This window comes from Brachyistius frenatus, unplaced genomic scaffold, assembly GCF_029030835.1.
Source record: "Brachyistius frenatus isolate BFR_SWC_R1_liver_20210118 unplaced genomic scaffold, ASM2903083v1 Contig_130, whole genome shotgun sequence".
In the NCBI taxonomy this organism is placed as follows: Eukaryota; Metazoa; Chordata; class Actinopteri; family Embiotocidae; genus Brachyistius; species Brachyistius frenatus.
In genome coordinates, this window is record NW_027210729.1 from 211,446 (window position 1) to 234,957 (window position 23,512).

Here is a 23,512-nt window from a genome sequence, read left to right on the forward strand (position 1 = left end):
TCCATTCGCTGCACTGAAACGTGTATATTCCTCATGATCGCCGGCTTCAGCAACTGGAAGGGGGCTGTTGCATTGACAAACGCACCAAACTCACTTTACAATTTGTGACATTTTAAAGGTTTCCTTGTTGAATATCAGAGATGTCGCTGGCTTTGTTTTGAATGACTTTTAAGTCTTTTTTTTTTTTTTTTTTAACTGATCTACAGTTCGGCTTCACTCTCGAACTTGCTGAGCCTGTTTTCTGCAGCTGGAGCCGCTGACTATCAGCCCAGGGCTCATGTTCACTGAACAGTGAACGGATTTGAGACAGCCTTCAGCTACCTGTGGTTTTTTTTTTTTCATATTGCAGGTTTCACCACGCACTGCGAACTGTAAACACTGTGAGCTCAACTAAACTGTGAGAAATGAGTCTATCGAATCAGGAAGTTATTCAGTTCAGTTTGTTTGCCCGCAAAGATTCATTCCTTTGAGCGATCCGCTCATAAACGATCCGACACTCGGACACGCAGTGTTCGAGAATATAAAAACTGTACACACTGTACAGGGACTGTGAGCAGCTCCTATTTGTCCCGGGTCCCCGTAGGTTTATTCCACTGTGCTGGTGGAAAAATGATGATTGCAGTTGTCTCTAGTAGAGGTGACCGGCCCATACATGAAAGACATATTAAGTGTGTTATCTGTGTGCTTCGCATGAGGCTGCACGGTGCAGCAGTCTGCTGTTTGGAGTTTACTGCTCACTAGCTGTTCCACTTTAATATTAGCTCCAGGTGTATTCAAATATTCACGACCAGAAACTTAAAAATGCCCTTTAATTACACATTTTTCTTTCCTTGCACAAATATGTGTTGACACGCGACACTATGCAACAATAGTTTTAACTCCATATCCACAAGTGCTTTCAAAAATGGTCTTTGACAATGGATGGTAAATGGCTCACTTATCATTGCACCAACCTAACATGACCTGAGTCCTGCCATCTCCATGACAACTGAACAACCTCCACTAATGAAGACAGTAACTCTGAGTTAAAGCTTTGTTTAAATGAAGCTATTTCCAAGGTCACGAATGAACCCTCACCCTCAAGTAAAATATAAAATCCCAGACACAGACAACCTTATGAAAAGGTGTTATAGATGGTGCCGGCTGGGCTGCAGTTCTGCAGCTGTATCGTGCCATACGAGTCTAATTTTGGTTGCTGTGAAAATTCTATTGGAGGCGAGCAAAAACCTTCAGGTTGCTGGCTCAAGTCTGCATTACATTTGCCCTGCCAATGTCCTTGAGCAAGATACTAAATCTCTGTCAGCTCCAGTAGCGTTTATTTATAGCAGAAACTGAAGACATCACTGTTGAAGCCAAAATGGATGTTTCTTTCTCCCTCTTTGAAAGACGCATTTCTATTTTTTTTTAGGATATTGGTATGCCACACGACTAAGGGGTAGTAACATAATGGTGATGAGTGGTATTACTCAATCAAGCGATAAGTATGTGCTGCGCAGACTGTATCTTAAAATGGACAGTCGCTTCCTGGTCTGAAAAGTGAAGCCAGCCCTGAAATGCCATGAAGTGTAATACCACCGAGGGCCACTAGCTGGTTCCATTCTTCTTATTTAATGAAATACAAGCCAATACATTTCTTTACCAGTCATTATGGTGTAATTTGCTGAATTCACTCCTTTTCATTAGTTTTCTTGTTAGATTTTAAGCCTCAAAACGTGGTACATTTGGAGGCATGTTGGATTTTATTGACAGGCCTGGGGTGCCTTTAGGTTTCTGCTATAAGTTCCCAGTCAGATCAAGTCAGATCCACCCGTCGCTCCTCCCCAGTTTGTCCAAATATGGTCACTTCTGGCTCCAAAATAGAAAGATGGTGACGGCCGAAGTGCTGAACTTAAAGCTTCAAAAAAACCAGTTCAGAAACCAAAGGGTGACGTCACGGTATGTTGCCGCTTGAGATGCAGGTGTGAAGCCTTATTATGTTTGGACTGTGGGGGATATGATGGTTCTCACAGCAAAAATGGCATGATATCATGCATTCATATAGTTCATCCATCACCGTAACTCTCAATATTGGGTCTATTAGTCAGAACAATGAAATTGTAATAGTATTATACTTACTAATGGTATCTAATCTAACAACATGCTCCTCTTACTAATACATATAATTGTTGCAGACCAGCTACTCTCCACTGCATCCTGCTCATGGCTCTCATTAAAACCCTCCTTAACCAGCTCACATTTAATTTCGTCAGGGAAAGTGACACCTGAACACCAAAGAACGAAAGCAGTTTGAATGGACACAATTTGAGCTCAGTGCTGTTGGCACAACTTTCAAATAAACCTAACTGGGGCGCCTGTGAAATGGGTTGTTAGCTCTGTTACAATCCCTCATTAATGCCATAGGGCACAAGCCACGGGGTAATTAGTTTTCTTGTCCTGGCTGTGCCCAATTGGTTCGAGCGGAGAATGCCAACAATGCCAAAAAGCCTTTTACAAGTGCAAGTCCCAGCTTATTACATAAAGCCTTAACGCCCATCAGACATTTTCAGGAGTGTGTTCCACACAAAACAGGTCAAAAATTGAGGAGTGCAGGATGCAAATTAATATTTAAACTCCTTCTATCCTTGAGCATTTACTCCATCTGAAACTCAGATAAATGTCAAAATGAAGGGTTTTAGTCCTAATCGAGTAAATGTTTCATGTTTGCTTTTAACACTATTATTCTCAGGGATTTAAAGTATTGAATTTACCTCTGGGCACTAGATGTAAAAACACCACCTACTCTGCTCCTCTTACAGCTGTATTTCCTCTGCAAAGGGGCAGCAGCGCTTCATTGCATTGACTGTGTGTGTACGTTTAGAGCCTACTCTTTGACTGGTCCAATTGTGTGAACTGAAAAGAAAGTGATGATTTAGAGTGTCTTTTAGGATCCTGTGTCAGCGGAGAAGAAGTCTGGTTTCATTGCAGTCATTTTAGAAAGTAGTTTGTTTGTTTTTTGTCACTGAAATATTGAAAGAACACTTGCTTGACAAGAACAACACCCTCAACTCCCACAAAAACAACTCAGATACTAATGTCTGGAAGTTGTCAAGAGAACAGAGGACACAATGTAAGACGTTCCTTCTCCACACTGTACTTTAATCCCGGCTGTCTAGTTTATGTACAGTCAGTCACCTGTGGGGAAAAAACATCGTAAAAAGAGAAGGAGTTAAACCGACATACGTGGTTGTAGTCAGTACTTAAACAAATCAACCCAGAGCCACAGAGAAACACTGGACTTGTCTGCTCCCACTGGCAGTTCGTGTTATATTCCTGTAGACATACTGAATGCTGCAATTCAGAATAGCTGCTAAATGTGTCAGGATTATTGCATGTCTGTGACTGCCCAATTCCCTTCAATTTACATTAACGCTTACATTTGAAAACCCATTTTGCGGCCGTTGTGGGAAATAAGGGCACATTTTTAAGATTCCAGCACACTTTACGTTTCTTGTATCTCATATCTGTGAAGAATCTTATTTATCCAGATCATTGTCAATCTGTTATTCAAAGGCCATTAAAATTCTTAAAGATGTTTCATCTCATCCGAAAGGCTTCTTCAGTTCTAACTGACTGCAGGCTTTACCCTGCTGTGGGGGTTGTTAGCACCTTGAGAGTCATTGACATGTGAGATCCATCCTAAACGACTCATAAGATGGCCAGGTGGGTCTCAAATGTGACCTCAAGAATTTTAAGCAAGCCCAGTTGCCTTGGGAGAAAACAAAGAGGATGTTTCCACTTTGCATCGACATGCCTCCTGGCGAGATTGGATCACAGGTGGCCTGCTCTAAACCATGCGTTCCCACCTGGCATTTCATTCTTCTCCACATTCGTCCTGAGGGACCTTTTGAGACCAGATCTCACTTTCCCGCTCTATATTCAAATGAAAACGTAGGCTAAGTTATGAAAATATACAAGTAAATAATCATGGGGCAGTAACCTGAATTTCAGAACCCCAATAATTCGGATCAGATTAATGAATTTTTCTAGGACGTCTCCGCTGTTGAGGGTGAAAGGGGGGCGGAGCAGAGATCTTAACGGGAAAGATTGAACGTAGGGAAAAAAAAAATTCAAAACTAACAAACCTGCTGTGACGTGACAGTAACACATCGGAATGAACACGAGCTGCATTTATTTTTAGTAGTCGGTCTTCCAATGTCGCCCATGACGGATTGACCACGCATTGTGTTTCCACAAGCGTCACAGACCACCTCCGGATGTGGTCTGACCAGATCGGATCTCGATGCATCCTCGTCGTACTTTCACCTGTGCTTTTGCTGGCCATTTGTGATCCGATCACGCCAGGACACATGGTGATGCAAGGTGGAAACAGGGGTATGAGATTATCTTGTCTCATATCATTTGGGAAATCTTGTAGCTCTTAGTGCAGCTTCAAACGTTTACACTGCGGCTTCACTGAAAGTTTGTTGACACTGATCAACAGCATAATGGCTTGGCTCCGTCTTCTTCTACTAATGTTTTACCCCCCTGTGTACCGAAGTACACTCTTAGATCACCAAACAAAGGCTCTACTGTTCCAAAGTCTAACTGGGATTAAGCAGCTCTGAAGATAAATGACGAACTGTGTCGATCCTGTCTCTCTTATTACTTTACAATACATTATTACTGTTGTTATTGCTGTTCATTCATCTTCAATGCGTTTCGGCTTCACTTGGGATTCAGAGCGGATCGTGGGTTTTGCAGGTTCTGGGTTAAGTGCTGTTTAGTTCACCATGACGAAGAAAACAATGTCCTGCGAGTCTCGCATGCAGCCGTGTGCGTACGCGTACGCACACACACACACACACACACACACACACACACACACACACACACACACACACACACACACACACACACACACACACACACACTTGGGTCACATATTTCTGAACTCCTTTCTGATTGGTTGAATGTCTGCTGCTCATTAAATGTGCCAGATTGGGACTATGTAGGTTTTTGATAACAGCATCACCGTGTCAGCTCAAATTCATCGACTCCATCAAAGACAAATAAATCGACAAATAAATTCACTTTCAGTTCAAATACTTTCGTTTCCTCATGACGCAACCGTCGTTTTCAATTAAGCTTCACAATAATGGATTCACAATATCCTCTTCTCACGTTTCATGATTTAGCTTTTTCGCAAAACAAACACTTAATCTGTCGTCCTTTTATTTATTAAAAGGTACATGTACTGTTGGTTGACAATTCAAATGTAAATGAATATTGTAACGTTAATTATGTGCTGAAGTGAAAGTGAATTTTCAGCCCTGACTGAGCGGTTAATGAAGGAATTACAGGCTATAGTGCAACTAATTCTCTTTCCCACCGTTGTCCTCTTACTCTTTCGTTTCAAATACGCTGTACAATTAGAAGAAATAAAACATAGTAGTCCCACTTATACACAACATCATACATTATTAGTCAACTAGAAAAAACAGTAAACACGGCCACACGTGAATAAAAAACGTCTAGAAGTTCAAAGTTACATTTCATCGTTTTACATCGGAGTAGCTATTTTTCTCCTTTACTCGACAGACTGTGTTATTTATAGAAAAAACCACAAAGTTCACATTTAGGACTCCTTGAAGAGAGTCGAGGAGCATTTGACAAACCAAACAGTTCCCATTTTAAGTAGCTAGTTAGTCACACGCAGCATGAGATTAAATATGCAACAGTTTGGAAACACCTCATGCAAACACACAACATGTTGTCTCTGTCCTCCAGAGTGACCGGCAGCAGCGGACTTTCAGCACCTCTGAACGTATCCCACAGAGTTCTGTTACAAAACAGATTCACTGCTGAAGATATCTGGCAGAAGGGGGAAGTGAAAGGTGGATCAATTTGCAGAGGGAATCACTCTGTTAGTCCATCATTATGCCATCCCATCACCTTGAAAAGTGTTTCTTAGCAGAAGGAGAAGGCCCCAAACTTTTGGTCCGGTGATAGCAACACAAATGCAACATGTTTAGTCACATTTGCAGAAGGAATCAGCTGATTTTCTTTGAATGGAATAAAAAAAAAAAAAAAAAAAAAAAAACTTGCTGTCTGGAATGCCAATGGGATTTTTTTGTAATGTTTTGATTTGCTATATTCTTGTTATTTTTCTTTAGTAAACTTGAGACCAAATTTTGGTCCCAGTCTGTGGCTCTCAGAAACTGAGTCTACAGAGGTCCATGTGGTGATGTGGTTGGCACTTTCGACATTAAAAATTCGAGTAGTGAGGTGAAAGAAGGGGGTGCAGAGTCTCTGGCATTTCTCTGGTATAACTTTTGTCCTCATTAGTCTGCCAGCGACAGTGGAAGTCTTCATGAATCAGTGAGGATTCAGCCTCCGTTGCTTTTTTCCATTTCTTTCTTGCACCGATAATTCACCAGTGATTCGGAAAAGCGATATATAAATTAAAACAATAAATAATTAATAAAATTATATAATTTAGAAGCTTCTCTCGTTCTGATGTTTCTCTTGTGATGATGACTAGCATTTTTATTTTGGAAGATATTATTCTCTACCTTTCATCCAAGTCCCACAATCAGCTTTTTGCCACAAAGCTATAAAAATGCCAATTCATGTCTAGTAAGACTCAGGCCACTCTGACTGTGATTGTCACTTCTGTAAAGGGTGTGTCTTCCCTCTGTGTGTAAGCGCTGCCTGCAGGAGATTTTGGCTGCTTTTGAACTATTTCAGTTATTAAGAAGAGCTCGATACTGCGGATGATAAGGCTGATTGGGCGCTTTATCTGGCATCCAGCATTTTTTTTTAAAGAAAATATAATCAAGGAAAAAGGGGAAACGCTTGCCTGCTGAAAGATACGAGCGAGGCGTCTACAAGGGTACTGAGGTGGATGGGGGAACTGTTGCCTGACCTCACTGCCTCTTCTGTGATGTTTTTATCTGTCTGTCGCTCTCTCTCTCTCTATGTGTCTGTCTTGGGCGGAAGACCAAATATTTAGACATCAAGAGACCAAAAGACACATCTGGAACAGCTGTCCTGTCTGTATAAATATGGCAGAAAACACCCCACGGCCTTTGGGATGCTGCAGCGAGAAAAGTGTGGGTGGGTCGTTACTGTTTGTCTCCCCGTCTGCCTGTTGATGTATCTGTTGCATCTGTCAGTCAAGTGTTCAGTCTTTCTGTCAGACGGACAGAATTTCTGTTGTAAACATTGTTAAGATTCACATTAGTAGTAAGAAAGTGAAGTGGTAGTAGAGAGCTTGTGAGTGTGTGTGTGTGTGTGTGTGTGTGTGTGTGTGTGTGTGTGTGTGTGTGTGTGTGTGTGTGTGTGTGTGTGTGTGTGTGTGTGTGCATGCATGTGTGTATTCACATGTACATTACTCAATGCTTGTCTGTGTATGTGAATTTGTCTCGTACACATGCACATATCAGATGTAAATCAACACATCACACTGTTAGTTAACATTCAAAATTCGCCATGAAACAATGGAGGAAAACGTGTGCTCGAGTCCAGCCCATCGAGCTTCCATATTTGCTGTCGCTGTTTGCAACGAGATCCCAAATGCACCAGAAAGTAAATTTAGAGAAAAGATGTCTGACATTCCTTGATCTGTAGTCTTGTTAGTCGGTTCTTGGTTGGAAGTCCAGGGTGTAATCTGTCAGGCACCAAGAGCAAAAAGCTCAACAGGCTCTGTTGTGTATGCAGGGATGTCGCTCTGAATTTTTGTTTTAACTCTTTGGTCAGGAATACCGAGCTGTTAGATACCACAACACTTAACCAGAAACTTTGAGACTGCGGCCGTTTTCTGCTTCAAAGAAAAAGGGGTCAATATTAACACTTTTTGACAGCAGAAATCTGCGAGTTCTCATTGGAAGCCTGAGGAAACGCATCACCGATGAGTTGTGGCCTCTTTGCATCCCTTTGGTTTCCTTCACACTGTGGATACCCAACAGCACAAGAGGAAGCAAGTCATTGGCTCCTGATTGCGTCTGACCAAAAAAAAAAAAATATATATATATATAGATCATCAGTGTGGCTCTCATGTCCTGCAGTGACCATGTTCAACCACACGAGGCCAGTGTTTCATCAGGAACTCCATTAAAACCAGCAGACAGACCGGCAAACCGGGGGAAGAAGAAATCTGATCAAGTATTTGGGGTCGGATTTGAACGTTGAATTGCAGAGTGTCATCTGGGTCCTGTCTACTTCTCTGTGTCTTGGTTGTTGTTTATTAAAAGACAGTTGGAGTAGTAGAAGCAGGATTTGAAGCCGTGATCAGTGGTAAGGCAGCACTCCTGGAGTAGCTTCTGGATTTATTTTGACCTGTTGAGAAAGAGCAGAAGATGGTTAAACAAAACAGACACAATAGTTTACATTTTCAGATTAAACTATATCTATTCTGTTGAGTCAGTCAGTATTTAAAGGTGCCAGTATATGAAAGAAAACATGTAGTCCATGTGACATCACCCTACACTGTGAAAAATGTCTTATCTAACTTTAAAGCTTTTTGGTATAATTGAGAACATTGAAGGTTAAGAGGTTTATGATGAAATGCTAAGCAGAGGATTTTGCTCTGTATCGTCCTTGACTAAGTAATTTACTCTGGCAAATAAGCTTAACAACATAATGTTGCTTGATGAGAACATCAGAAGCACTTGTTCTGTGTGTTTTATGAAAGATAATAATACTCAAGAGACAGCCTCACGCTCTCATGGGTACACTGGCTCTCTGATAATTCCCCCCACCTCCACCCAAAATATTATACACACGAGAATAAAAAAAAGATATCAAGAAAAGCAAGAACCATTTTTTCTTGCTTTTTCATCTTTTTTTTTTGTTGTGGTTGCCAAATTAATCAATATCAAATTTCACACGGTGCACCTTAAAGCACAATTACTGTTTAAGTGAGATTATTAGGTCTTTGGGAGAAAAGGTGACACACTCTTTCTATTACTAATAAAAATGTTTATTCAGAAGTGGTAAAACACACTTTTGCTTAGCTGAAAATCTATGCTGTTCTTTTCCTTTTCTGCTCTCCTCTCACCTTGACCGGTGGAGGCAGATGACGGCCTGCTTCTGTCCGAGATTTCTTCCTGTTAAAGGGGAGTTTTGTCTTCCAGCTGTCACTCGTGGGAATTGTTGAATTATTGGGTTCCTCTTTATGATATTGTACGTTGTTGTTTTTTTGTCAGGACTTTACTATATGTGCCCTGAGATATCTTGTGTTATGATTTAGTGCTTTATAAATAAAACTGAATTAAATTGCTTAATGTATTACACTCAAATTTGCTGCTACAGCTTCATTTGGTGTAGTATGATCAATAGTTTGTGGTGGCTAACAATAGCTAAAACACTTGAGCTAAATGCTAATGAGAAGTAGTGATTGTATCTTAGCATTTAGCCTCATCTGTCACTTACAGCCTCATTGGAAACTGAGGGAAAAATGAAAAAGAAAAAAATGTCTTGCATTGAGGGAACGATTAGCACAGCGCTAACATACAGCACCTTTACTGTATTCACTTCTTATATGAAACTTCCAGCTACACGACTGATACCAATTTGCAATTTTCTTTCAGTGTCCTGGGTTATAAAGGAACATTTCCCGTGTATATGATGCGGTATGTTTTGAACTGAACTGAACCAACTATCAAACAATGCAATGAAGTTTCATCATAAGGTTGGCAAAAAAGACTGAGAATTTAAACATGTACAGGAAATGTATGAGCAGAATATGATCTTTCAGATTTCTATTATTAGTACAGTATTTATTTACATGTTACAAAGCTTTTGTTATTATGCTGAACTCTCACTCCCCTCACAATGCAGAGTAGAGTAGAGTAACAAATGGTTGCAGAGGTCAACAATAAGGTGATCTTAAGAGGTTCTTTTTTGTTTTAATGAAGGAGATATTTCTAAAGAATTCTGGAAGCAGTAATTGTTGAGAAATGTGTGTGTGTGTGTGTGTGTGTGTGTGTGTGTGTGTGTGTGTGTGTGTGTGTGTGTGTGTGTGTGTGTGTGTGTGTGTGTGTGTGTGAGAGAGAGAGAGAGGGAGATTTCCTTTGGGATGGTACAGCTGATGCTTTTTAATTGGTCCCTTTGGCCAGAGCCAATAAACACCAAACTGAAGGGACAACAGCTGGGGAACAATGATAGCACAATGATGATGATGATGTTTGTGTTAGTATGTGTGCATATGTGTGCGTCTATATGCATGCGTGCATTAATGTGTGTATGAGCAGTTCTAGCTCTTGTGTGTGTGTGTGTGTGTGTGTGTGTGTGTGTGTGTGTGTGTGTGTGTGTGTGTGTGTGTGTGTGTGTGTGTGTGTGTGTGTGTGTGTGTGTCTTTATGAGCGTATGTGTTTGCAGCCATTATCTTGGGGGTCGATGATTTATGATCGTTGTTATGGCTTTCACAGGGGACGTATAAAACTACAGAATGGTCCTTTATTGCCTTTCTTCTTTGTTTAGTCCAACGTTTCATCCATCACTCTGTTTCTCTTTTAACCCTCTCTCCCGCTCTTTTCTTCATCTTTAAGTCCCTCACCCATCTCGATCCCGCCATCTCTCTCTCTCTCTCTCTCTCTGTCTGCCCGTATCTCACTCTAATTTGCTACGGCTTTTCTAATAAAAACTACTATTGATAACCTGTCTGCTGCACATCAGTGGAATCACCATTATTTTTGTTTTGTTCCTTGTTATAGTCGTGTAGCCTTTTCTGTTTTGCGTTGGTGTTTTTCCACTAGACAAATGGAGGAAGTGAGATTTATGTGATATCCTTTGTGCTATGTGGACTAAGAATAGTCAAGGATCTTGATGAAACTGGGTTCTATTGGTTTGAGTCTCAGTAAATCACCATATAGACTAGAATCTAGCCTCCAAATAAACAAAACATCTTCCTGAACAACAAAATCCACTTCATAACATAACAATAGTGCAAAGGTAGATGCTCTTTCCAGTCAGTGTGGATAAGACGGTTACAAGCTAATTATGCTTCAGCAAAAGTGATTATGGCAGCAATAATTTTCATATCAGAGCCCCGCCTTTATTTGCTACGTGTGAGGGGAGTGATAAAAGTGCTAAACAGAGATAACTGATGAGAGCTTGGGCTGGTGAATGATAAGCCTTTATGCTGAGACAGCAAGAATATGCTTTTTCATTCTCTGCAGAACTCATGACATCAAACAGATGAAAATGAATCCCTAAACACAGTTTACTGTTGATGGTGGGGTTGCCTTAGAAAATTGTGAGACTTTACTTGCTGTTAGGAAGTTTTAAGACACAAATGAGGAGGTAAACTAGATTTTTGGTCACTATTTAGCACGGTATATGCGGTTTTATCTGTATCTGTATGACTGCTGTTGTGGGAATATGATAATCAAAAACATCAAAGCATTTCAAGGCATTTGTTGGTAGATATGTGAATAAATAGAGCATCACTATACTTACATGTACATGGGTTGTAGTTGAAGGTGGGAGGTTTTCTGAGGACCCTGGTAGCCGTACGAGTCGAACCCTCCTATAAAATCAACTGCATAAAAAGCCCAAAATCAGCATCAATTAGAGAACGCATATGTCGCTATCAGCTGGGAACCTCCTACCACACATGATTCATTGCTTTAGGCCTCCTACACCTACAGAGGTCTCTACGGTACATTTTGCACCAGAACCACCACCTCCGTAGCTGATCTCACTGCTAATCGGGGTTGTAGGCATGAAACTGCTTCAAGTGAAAATTTGGCCTCGACTGTATGAAAATCCTGCGATGCAAATCTAAAGTCTATTTTTAGGAGTAAAACTAAGATTTATGCGGCGATATATTTTGCCCTGGGAATATGCTTAACTCCTGAATTATCTAGGGTAGCTCCAAAGATTCCCGAGCCTAGGAGCTGCCAGCAGGTGGTTGCTTCCTTCAGACTGAGGCGGAGAGCCTGGACTTTTGAAGAGAGGAAGTAATGATATATTTTTTTACTTTGATGGTGTGGAGCTCATAAAAGGGTACTTCCTTGCCTTGATCAGCTGCATATTTTCATATTTATTAAGTGAGATTTCATGACATCAAGTACAATATGAAATTTGAGTGCCATTGCGGAAGATGAAAAGTAGCTATAAATTTATCTTTAGCCTGCAATTAACAGGGACATGATATCACATTGCAGCAAACACCATACATAGTCAGTCCTTCTTATTTCCAGAACCAGAACTGATTACACTCATTAGTTTGAGTATGCCTATTAAAAACACCATGAAGTACATACATTAAAATGCATCGTCATCGACCCTGGGCTGAGAAGATTGACACCACTCTCGTTTGTATGCCAAATATGTAGCTCGAACCAGTAGCCCGATAGCTTAGCACAAATTCTGGGGGAAAACAGTTGCTTCTGTTTCGAGTTGGAAAAACTCTAAAGCTCACAAATTAACATGGTATACGAGGGGCCATCAAAGAGTACAGAGATTTTGCCTGTTGTAAAAAACTTCAAGTATTTCTTGTTTAGGTGCAGTTAACCGCAACGCCACTTAAAAATGTGTTTTAACATTTCGTTTTGTTATATGGATAAAAACAAACAGCTGCTTGCCTTCATTTATGTGCCAAAATGTTGGATTATTCTTAGAACAAAATAAATGGTGTGCTTAAATAAGCCTTTAACTAATATTTAAAGAATCATTCCACTGCAGAGATACTCAGTGTAGAAATTGAATATGAAAATCTGTGTAATGACATTGTTAGAGCTTTCAAGAGCCATTTAGTTTCGGTGTTACAGCTTTCTTGTTTGTTTCAGTCTGTTAAAAATTTATTGTAAGACATCTTAGCTGCTGGTTTTTTTTTACATTGCTTGCATGTGGAAATTGTGAATTATTTCACACGATGGGGAAAACCAGATGATCTTTTTCTATCAGCAGATTTCCTGGTGGTACTTTATGATCATTCGCCTCATTATAGCTGTTCACTCAGACAATGCAGAGCCTCTGCCGGTGCTTGATGTATTCTTTCTTTGTGTAGATCCTTTTTTATGGAAGAACGGCTTGGTGTGAATGGTGAGGGTTTCCTGCTGATTCATGCTGCAGTCAAATAGTCTCAGCAGAGTTTCTGCCATGCTCAACCCTTTGAACACAAGAGGAAATGGAGCCTCTAACCCTGTCAGCGTGCTGCCTATCAAGCTGTGGAGGCCCAATTTAAAAATTCAGATATGTAATTTATAAGGTTCGAGATATGTCTAATGAATGTGGAAGTGAATGAACAGTTCTCTCCAGAATAGGTGAACATGTTACGAGACACCAGCAGCCAACAGGAGCAAAAAAAATTGTGAAATTTGCTGTCATTCGGTTGAATTCCTGAATGTTTACTAATGACTTACAAACACAAAGACTGATCATCTGAATATTACTTCAGTTATCTCCAGGTGTGTGTACTTATTTGTGTGTGTGTTTGTGTGTACGAGTATGTTTGATTAGAATCTGTTTGACACATTCGAGTAGCTCTGAGACAGATAAGACTGACAATGATTAACCTCTTACACACACACACACACACACACACACACACACACACACACACACACACACACACACACACACACACACACACACACACACACACACACACACACACACACACACACACACACACACCTGCTCACACATGCACCAAATAATTATCAGAGTAATTAGCTTCCTCAGCAAGTCAAAATCTTCATTGGTCCTCTGTGAGTATTAGCTTCTTCACCCGAGGTGCATTTCCCGACAAAGCTCCCTGATTATTGTTTATTCTCCCAGACTGCGTTATCACGCAGCGCTTTCCGCAGCCATAATCAGGATTAAGGCTTGGCAACACGAAGATTACAATGGAGCCCCAAAATTATTCTGGAGAAAATTATCTTTTTCCTACATGAAAATGAAGCACGTGACATGCGTTCATACTTTTTGAGCATTTCCTCTGTGTGCAATTTAGACAGACTTGGAAGCTTTTAAAGCTCTAAATTGCTTGTTGGTGTGAATACGAGTGTGAATGTGTTTGTCAGCATGCGCTAGCGGTGTGATAGACGAGCAACCTGCCCAGAGTGTAGCCTGCATCGTGCCCTGTGTGTGCTAAAATAGCTCCCACAACAATGATGTGATTCAGAGAACTGATGAATAGATGGTCTGCTGATGATGCAAAAATCAAGAGGTGAAATTTGTCTGAATTTCACAAAGCTCCTAACAACTTGGATTCAAATTCTAATTCTGAGACCATAAAATATATATAAAATAAAACTAAATAATAATCAAAGTTAATGTTCAGTTGATTGGCAATTTAAGCAAAGATCCATAACTGTCTTCATGTGCTGATTGAAATGTAAACTCTGATTAATTGTGGAAATGCTGTATATTTTGACATCCTCTTTCACCAGTGTAGCTTTTCCCTCTTCAAACCAGCGACGAAAGCGAGTACAAGCATTGAAATCGCTCCTGTGAAATATCCAAAACTGCTCTAATTTGAGCAGGACATTGTGGGCCCACATTACCCAATGAAAAGAAGCCGACAATACATTTCCAGGGTCTTTAAATGAGATACAAGACACAAAATGAATTGATAAATGTCATCATTTCAAACTTCATCCTTCAGTTGTTGCATTAAAAATAAGGGTGATTGAACAAATGCCTGTTTTAAGCAGCATTGTTCCACATCAGTGAGCACAGAAACGCTCACATCAATACTAAACATATTCCTGCAGCTCTTTCTGCTGCTTGTTTCTACCAAACTCTCTCTCGGGGTCCAAAATAAGCAGAAATGTGCAGCGTCGACAGCCAAGGGCCAAAATACAACATTTAAGGAGAGGCCAAATAATAACTGTTGGACATTAATTATTTAAGACATAGAGGCAAAATGGCATTTTAGGTTCACTGTCATCATCATGCTTATTAAAATGCACTGTTAAAAAAATAGCCACAAAAATAAGCCCTGAAACTCAATTATACTCCATTAAATTGGGATAAATCCAGTGATGCATGATTCTGAACTGTACTCTAACTTTAACAGTGGGACGATTTAATATTTTATTTAGGTAGTTTTGTCACCGTTTTATAACCTCTCCCTGTCAATCTCAGCCCCCGCCCCAAAAAATGTGCTTTGGGCAGGAAGGAAAGCAGGAAAATGTGTCTCCTCTCGGCGCTTTAAACTATTTCCACTGATCCCATCTGCATTCATTACCTATCAATATTTATGTTAGCAAACAGCGTCCTTAGTCCAGTTTTGAATAAGACATGTCTGGGTATTGATCCCTAGGAAGAACGTCTGCATCTACTTTAATGGAATAACTAAACTGATGGCCTCGGGTAAATGAGCTCATTCAAGTTAATGCATCCAGATGCACAACGCATTTCAAATGCAAAAATAACAGAATTAACATGATGATTTGCCTCATTTCCGTCGTCTGTAACTGGTACACACTTTAAATGCGACTCATTTAGGCTGTCAAAATGCTTAAATAGTGGTAGATGTCGTCTCTGTAAAAGGTGCACACTTTCCAATCAGCATGGTTTTATTGATGAACTGATAACAGACTGAATAAAGATAAATGATGCATGAATGGATTGGTGAACATCTTTCAGTGTCTTTTGTCCCTCTATCTTTTTTTCTTCTTTTTGACGGTTTCTTGGCATATGGCGGTTGAAAGTGCTAAGTATGTGGGAGAGACCTACAGTACAAATGAAAGGCAACTTTGATCTAGCATGAATCTACTTAGCTCTCTTCATCCTTCACACTCTCTCCCTCGTCTCTTTCTCTGCGCGCCACTGTAATCGAACGAGGCCGGCTGTGAGACCTGCGGGCTACAAGTTTCGCTTTGAATTCTGTCGTTAAAGCACTCGTAAAGACCCCGAGTCCAAGACTGCTTCATTCAAACCCGCTGCTTTGTTACGAGGAAAATGAACAAAACCGGACAGGAGGGGACGGAGAGAAAAGGGGGCAACATGTTGGAATTACTTTACCAGCTTGACTTGAAACCAATCAAAGCTACTTTACCAAATACATTACAAATTGACCATTCGCCATCCCTCTCCCAACAGCGAGCCGTCAGAGCTTGGCAACCGTAACCAAGCACAGTCAGTGGGACTTCCAATCTTTTGGATTTCTACATTTGGTGAGGTGGTCAGCGCAACGAGGGACATTTAAAGAGTTTGAAGGCGGCTATATTCTTTTACAAAACCGAAAACACTAATGTGTGAGCAGCAGATTAAAATGTGTGGTCACTTGCTCTCATGTGAGCCAGCCCTGGGCGATATATCGACATTATATCATGTTGTAATTTAAGACAGATATGATATTATATTTTAAATATTGTGTATAGTGTTTTCTTTTCCTGGTTTTAAAGGCTGCATTACAGTAAAGTGATGTCAGCTTCTGTACCTAACAGACTGATGTATTTGTTTATATTATTTGCCTTTACTCATTATATCCACATTACTGATGTTAATCAATAAGTCTCTTTGTGTAAATATTTTGTCAAAGCACCAGTTTTCATCCCCACAGTATCATCGCAATTTCAACATCGACAGCCCTGATGTGAGCTGTCCTGCAAACTAATTTACCACTTAGACTAGTGCCAAGGAAAAAAGTCAATAAATACAGTATCTACATGTGGTTGGGGGGCATTACAGGTTATTCTTTGTGACTATCACAACCACTGTGTTCACAACAGCTGTGGATGCTAAGGTAATAACGTCCTGTTCTTGTTGGAAATGGAAAGTCTACACTGTCACAGCCAACGTGACCTAACACTATGTTAAATGTAAAAGATGAAATCTCAGCAGTCACACAAAAACAGTCTCATCTTTAATTTGTTCCTTTTTATGATAATGATTACACATAATACTGAACTTTTATATAAATAAAAATATCCTGATAGCTGCCATTGAGCTCACGCCTCAACCCGAGCAGAGCTTCTGTGTCACCACTAATTTGACTGTTACTCATAAACTGCGACTCTGTGAGAGAGAGCTCACCTGTCTGATGGGCTGAAAAGGACAGAATGTAATTTGCAACTAGATCCTGACCCATCCTGTCCCTGTGTCCAGGATAATTAATGCTTATAAATAGGTAATGGAGTTACTGCTGTTGTGCCACGTCCGTAAAGGTGCACAGTTCTCTAACTTTGGAGACGTTCATATTGATCCAACAGCTGTATGAAGCTGCAGGTGTTTAATAAACTCATAGCAAAGACTCCAACAATCAGCTGGAAGCAACAAACTAAAACTTCAGCTCGTAATGATGGTTTTCAAGACATATATTATTGATGAGTCTCATTGATTGAACCTGGTACAGAGTCTGTCTTAGTCATGGGAAAATATTATTATTATGGAATTTTCAGTTTGTTATAGATGTGAAATTGTAGAGCAACATGAATGAGGCAAAACTCAACATACAGTACACGAAAGATGTTTTGTGCTTTTGGTTTTATGGTGTTAACGGACAAAAATGTAGCACCAACATTTTTTTATCAGACTTTATCCTGTGTGCAAAGAAAGCCTATTTAAACTATGTGGTTATTTTTTCATAAAGGAGGGGCTTTGAGGCTTCCTTCGTTTTAAATGTTTTATTTTGGCATGAGGTTCGTTTGGTCTGCGTGGGAGTGTGACAGCCTGAGAGCGAGTGTTTCACGCCAACAGTGTTAGAGTTGGCAACCCTGATAATACTAGGACCAACTGGCTGTGCATTGCAATACATGAACAATAATGTTTCTATGTGTGCTGCACGGATGGTGACTGATAAGGATCCTAATGTAGCCATCATGTCAAAGATTCAGATTTTACATGAGTAACTGGAAGCATGCAACACGTCAAGAGTCTGTTTCAGCCAATATAAAAGTGGACGTAGTTTCCAGCTGTGAAAAAGGAGGCCAATACAGAAGTGCTTTAAATACCCCTAAGAGCCGCTAGGGGTTGGTTCCATAAATTTACATTCAACTTCTCTAATGAAATACAAAGTCAATACATTTTTTCTTCACAAGTCATAATTCATTAAAAAAAATAAAAAGATAGCGATAGCCAGAATGTCTATGTTCTCTTTCCTCTCTCATTGCTCTCTCTCCAAATGACATCATCTTCCACCTGTGGATGTGTCCAACATCTCATTGACTCATTTGATAGTGAAACAATTAGGTGCAAAAGTTTGAAACTTAAATGAACCCCTGAATGTTTCGTGTTTGTCCACATTAGGATATTTCCGATACGCATGTCTGTCTGAAAAAGAGATGAGACGTCCTGTTTAAATGGAGGATTTTTGTGTTTTTGTGTGACTTGTGTACTTACAGCTATCCTCTTCTTCAGAAATGAGCTTGACCACGTAGCAGGCGTAGATAAACCCCACCAACTAGAGACAATGAGAAAAGTGAGAGAAAGGGAGGGAAAAGTGAGAAAAGCACAGACACAGAAGAAATAGTTGGAACAGACAGAGAAAACAGGTGTTGGTGTAAGTGGAGCAGAACAGCACCGTGGTATTTTGCTCCGAAATAGCATAGAGCACTTGAATCAATGGACACACACACACACACACACACACACACACACACACACACACACACACACACACACACACACACACACACACACACACACACACACACACACACACACACACGTCTGGCATCTTCAATGACAACCACAAGGTTAGGCCAGGTTTTCATGGTTTCAGAGCTGGACTGACACTGTTTTAAATCACATCTTTAAATCTTACAACTAAAAAAAAAAAAAAAAAAAAAAAGAAACATCACAACCGTCTCTCCATAATGGCACTGTGGGGAAACATAAGCAAGATTGTGATCACTGAAATTGAATTTTCAGCTCGGTCTGTTGCTTTCGTGTCCCGACGTCGAGGCGGATAGTTCTGTGTTTGTCACTATCATCAAAATGAAATCCTTGCACCACCAGTCTCCCTCTCTCTCTCTGGGCTTTGTTGTGTCCAACAGAAGTACCTCACATCGCTCTACCTCATGGTCTCACGCATCTGTTTGAAGCCTCTCACATACCGGAAAATAACAGGGGCTAAACATTCACCAAAAGTTCTTCGGTTATCAGGAAAGACAGCATTAAACCTGCGTTAATGTGTGTGATGTTTAGACAGTGACACAGCAGTCCACGTGAGCAGAACACCTTTGCTCTCTGATCTGCTCTCTCATTGGCTGTCTGTTTCCAAGGCGACCGATAGGAGGTGGTCGATTGGAGCAAATATACAGGAAGGTGCAGTCAATGTAAGTTCGGCATTTTAGTGACCTTATTACTCCCGCGATGACATACGAGGAAAGAGTAAAAGAAATGTGGGAAGAGAGGAGGATACAAGCCGACATTGAGGTAAACATGTGTGTGTTTGTATTTGAGTGTTTGAGGCATTAAGTGGACATCCTTCTTCCCTGAATAAAGAGGCCTTATTGCTCAAATAAGGCTTTACGTGAGAGGGGCAAATGACATTGACCTGCTTGGTATACATGAACGCATGCCAACACACACACACACGCACGCACGCACGCACGCACGCACGCACGCACGCACGCACACACACACACACACACACACACACACACGAACAAACAGCAAGCTGCCAATGTGAAAAACTACATTTTAGATTCAGAGTATATCTCAAGGTCTTGACCTCATTTAGTCTAAATAATGTTCAGCTCCCAAAGCTCCTCTCTCCTGGTTTCTCTCTCACTATTTCCTTCCTGCTTCTCTTCCTTTCTCTGTTACGTTTATATCCCTTTCCCGTTTCTTTCCTTCCACCTTTTCCTTGTGCCTCCTCCCTGTCTTCTTTCTTCAGTAAACGAGTTGCAGAAACGCAGCGTTTTGCTGCATGGGGGGATGAATTTACTTAAAGCTGAGCCAAATACTTGAAGCAGACAATGCTGCAAATATCAGCATAGTGGATCAATGGTGATGAGAAAATCAATGAGCATTACGTAGCAGATATGGCTTGAAAAATGACCTCTGGTCACAGGTGCTTGTCAACTCTACTCGGCTGTCACCAGGCTCCCTCTCCTGTCTGCTGCCAATCCAGCTCGAATTATTCTTATTTTGTTTTGGTAGTTTCCACTTGAAGGAAACTTTTAACATCACAAAGTCAAAATGTTGTTTAAAAGCCTTCCAGGAGTTTGGGGAGTTTCTTGACACACGGAGTGAGAAGCTGATGCGGAGCACGCTCTGTCTCCTACAGGCTCATTGCCTCTGGAAATGACTTCTGGGTGCAGTTTTGTTAGTGCGACTGAACAGGGAACAGAGAGCCACGTTGTAGATTGCCCTGCAATAGAGAATATTTGATCAGCTGTGACGAGAGTGCGTCTGTCTGCACATCAATATCCTGTTAATATTCTTGAAACTCAACTATGAAGTTTTTTGGTTGCTGCATGTTGTAAACACAATATCCTGTTTACAATAAATCTGATTATACCATCCCGAAGTGGAGAAATCCAACTGAGATAGCTGGGCCGCACCAATATGAGTTAGAGGGCTGTGACGTGTCTGCACCTTATCTTGTTTATGGCTGGAGTTCTGGGTCTGAGCAGGTCTGCAGTTATATTTGGACTATCCTGCTCGTGAACTCTGAAAAGTTAAGTGTTTAGCATTTTGAGTTTCGCAGGAACAAGATCTGAAGAACAAAAAATCCAAACAAAAACAAAATAAAATCTCCAGGAACAGATGTTGCTCCAACGCAGATTTTGATCAAATATATCCAAACAACCTTCCACATCTCTTAGCCCAACAATGATGCAACTGATATTCTCCTTGAAGATAACTTTATTTATTTATTTTCTAGTCTGAATTATTCCCTCCCAGTGACTCATACAATAAAACAGGCAGCATCCAGATTACTCTATTGTTAACAAGAGAAACTGTACTCAAGGATGTGATTGAGAGAGAATTGTGTTCATCTTCTTTCAGTGATTAAAAATTTACAATTCAAGATGTGTCATACTCTAATGATTTCAGTTCATCTCCTGTAACAGAAAAATCAACTTTCAGCACTTCAGTTTTATTCAGTGTTGACATTTTAGATTTAAAGGAGCAGTGCGTAGGATTTCGTGGCATATAATGGTGAGTTTGCAGATTGCAACCATCTCAACACCCCTCATCTTCTGGGAGAATAAGATAATCTATGGTGGCCACAAAACCTGTGAGAAACGTGAAAGTCTTTCTCTGGAGGCAGTTTTTTGGTTTGTCCCTACTGGGCTACTGTAGAAACATGGTGGTACAACATGTCAGGCTCTGGGTAAGAGGACCTGCTCCGGATGTAGATATAAAGGGCTCATTAGGTAATGAGAACATAATCATTCTTAATTTTAAGTGATTATAAACAAATCAAAACAGGATTATGATTATAATATTCCCTTTCTGCCAATAGATCCCCCTAAATCTGACACACTGGTAACTTGCGCTGCCATTTCTTTCACTAATTGTGTTTGCCACTTCAATTTCTTTAGTAGCATTTCCTAATTTTAAGCTTTTGTGAAGCTAATGAATAATTATCAGCTATAGGTTGATAATAATAGTGACTGAGTGCAGTTTAAGTTAGTGTGTGCATGACTAAAGAGAGAGATGTGGTATTTGAGCTTTTCCTCTATCCACATTTTCTACTTCTGTTGGCATTTATATGGGCTGAATTTAAGTGAGCTTCTTCTTGGTTTCTCAGACAGACACCGGCTCCCTGTTTCATTTAGTCAGTGGATTAATGTTACCTAGTTGCTGCCGAAAAACAGAGGGATGTTTGGTGTGACGAGCAGAAACGGAAACAGCACTACTTTAGCAGCGCCTCTGACAGGATCCCTGCTCTGATCAGCCTGACAGGCAATAAACTTGTACAACTTCACCACTTCACCTCACAGCGGTGTGCAGCTCATTCAGAGCACAGAACGTTTTTATGGTTTTATGTACACACTGGCTCACACCATCCCAGGAGGTAGGAGGACAGTCTTCAGCCCATTTCTGAAACATACTGCGCAGCAGGTGCTTGTTGCCATGGTAAACACAGTTAGTTATGCAACAGTAAGTTAGTAAAGCCTGGTGGCGTTATCCTAAAGTGGAGAAAGGTAATGATATGGGTAATAAACTGTCAAATGTACATGTTCTTTCCTCTCCACAGTGGTTGATTGTAACATTTTTCCTTTTCAGAGCTTGAACAAAATGTTCTAAACAAATATTTGCAATAATAATGACTGCAAAGTGAGCACCCTGCCCAATTTGGGCCATTTTAAACTGACAGACATTTACAGGCATCCATTTGAACCCCTGAAGTTTATCAGCAATGTCTTGATAAATTCATTTTATGGCTCCCACTCAGCCTTAACACCAGATTAGTCTGCGTTAACAATATTTAAATTATTTTTTTAAATGGAATGAAAATGAAAGGGGGTGCTGCAGTGGTTAGTGCTGTCACCAAGCAAGATACAAAAAGACTATGCTGGGTTTATACCTGCCAGTCAGCTCGGTCCTTCAACAGTGAAAAACCATTTGAATTGGAGTCTCTAAACTGCCTACAGGTGTAATTGTTCGAGTGAATGCTTGTTTGTGTTTATTTGCCAGCCCTGTAATAGACTGGTGACCCCTCTAGAAAGGATAAGTAGTGTGGACAAAGAATGGATGGAATAAAAAAAAAAAAAAGCACATGGATGTAATACATAACAAATCAGACAAAGAGTCTGCAGCCATGCTTGAGGCTCTTTGAGACTGTACTTATGCACAGCAGTGCTTTGAGCAGAATGCTAAGCCAATGTTTACCATCTTTTCAGCGTTGCAGGTACCTGGTCACAAACTGAAGGACACCAGGAACAATATGGATCATCAAAGTAAACACTATCCTCTGCAGGCCATCAATGTTTGAACAAAATATAAATGGGAATCCAACCAGGAGTCTTCAAGAAATTTAATGCAAAACAACAAATATCAACCTTATGGTGGTGCGAGAGGAAAAGTCAGTGCATCACCAAAGCCATAAGGGGCCATCCTTTAGCCACCATTAATAACTGTAAACAAAGTTAATGACAATTCGTCAAAGAGTTATTGAGTGTTTTTATTCTGGCCCAAAACAAACAGTTCTACACTAGTATGGATAAAAGATGTAATAAATAAATAGACAACGAAAATTGAAGAGGTCAGTAGGTTACTGCAGGAATATGAATCTTTTAGCAATGAAATCTGATTCTGATATACATTGAATACGCTTATTCTTGGCATTTTAAACTAGCAGTTATAGTTATAGTCTTTACCACAGTAAACTGGGATGTAGCCAGTGTCAGTACAGTGTCAAGGTATCTGTCCTATTAATAGATTTTACCGTCATCTGGCAGGTAAAAGCTCTCCTGCGAACCTTACAGCTAACACTGTGGCCAAATTGCTGGAGGATCCTATAAAACTGCAGGGCTTCATTCACAATATACATTCCAGGCAAGGAATTCCCAATAAACTAAGAAACAATAACTGCATCATCACTCTTTCCATGTCCCAAATGCTCCCTTAGAAGAGATTGTGATAGCACCTGCAAGTTTTGAAAGCAGCACAG

General features: G+C 40.4%; 1 protein-coding gene across 1 annotated transcript in view; it reads right to left on the minus strand.

The window, feature by feature from the left end:
• Positions 1 to 3,118: 3,118 nt before the first annotated feature.
• The window catches only part of nkain2 (sodium/potassium transporting ATPase interacting 2), an 85,007-nt gene continuing 64,613 nt past the window's right edge, over positions 3,119 to 23,512 (minus strand). The window contains exons 5-7 of the mRNA XM_069714372.1: positions 18,280 to 18,340; positions 11,440 to 11,521; positions 3,119 to 8,316 (exon numbers count right to left, since the gene is read on the minus strand). Of these exons, the coding sequence (XP_069570473.1) occupies positions 8,307 to 8,316; positions 11,440 to 11,521; positions 18,280 to 18,340 (153 nt within the window). The 3' untranslated portion in view covers positions 3,119 to 8,306. The remainder of the gene's footprint in view (positions 8,317 to 11,439; positions 11,522 to 18,279; positions 18,341 to 23,512) is intronic.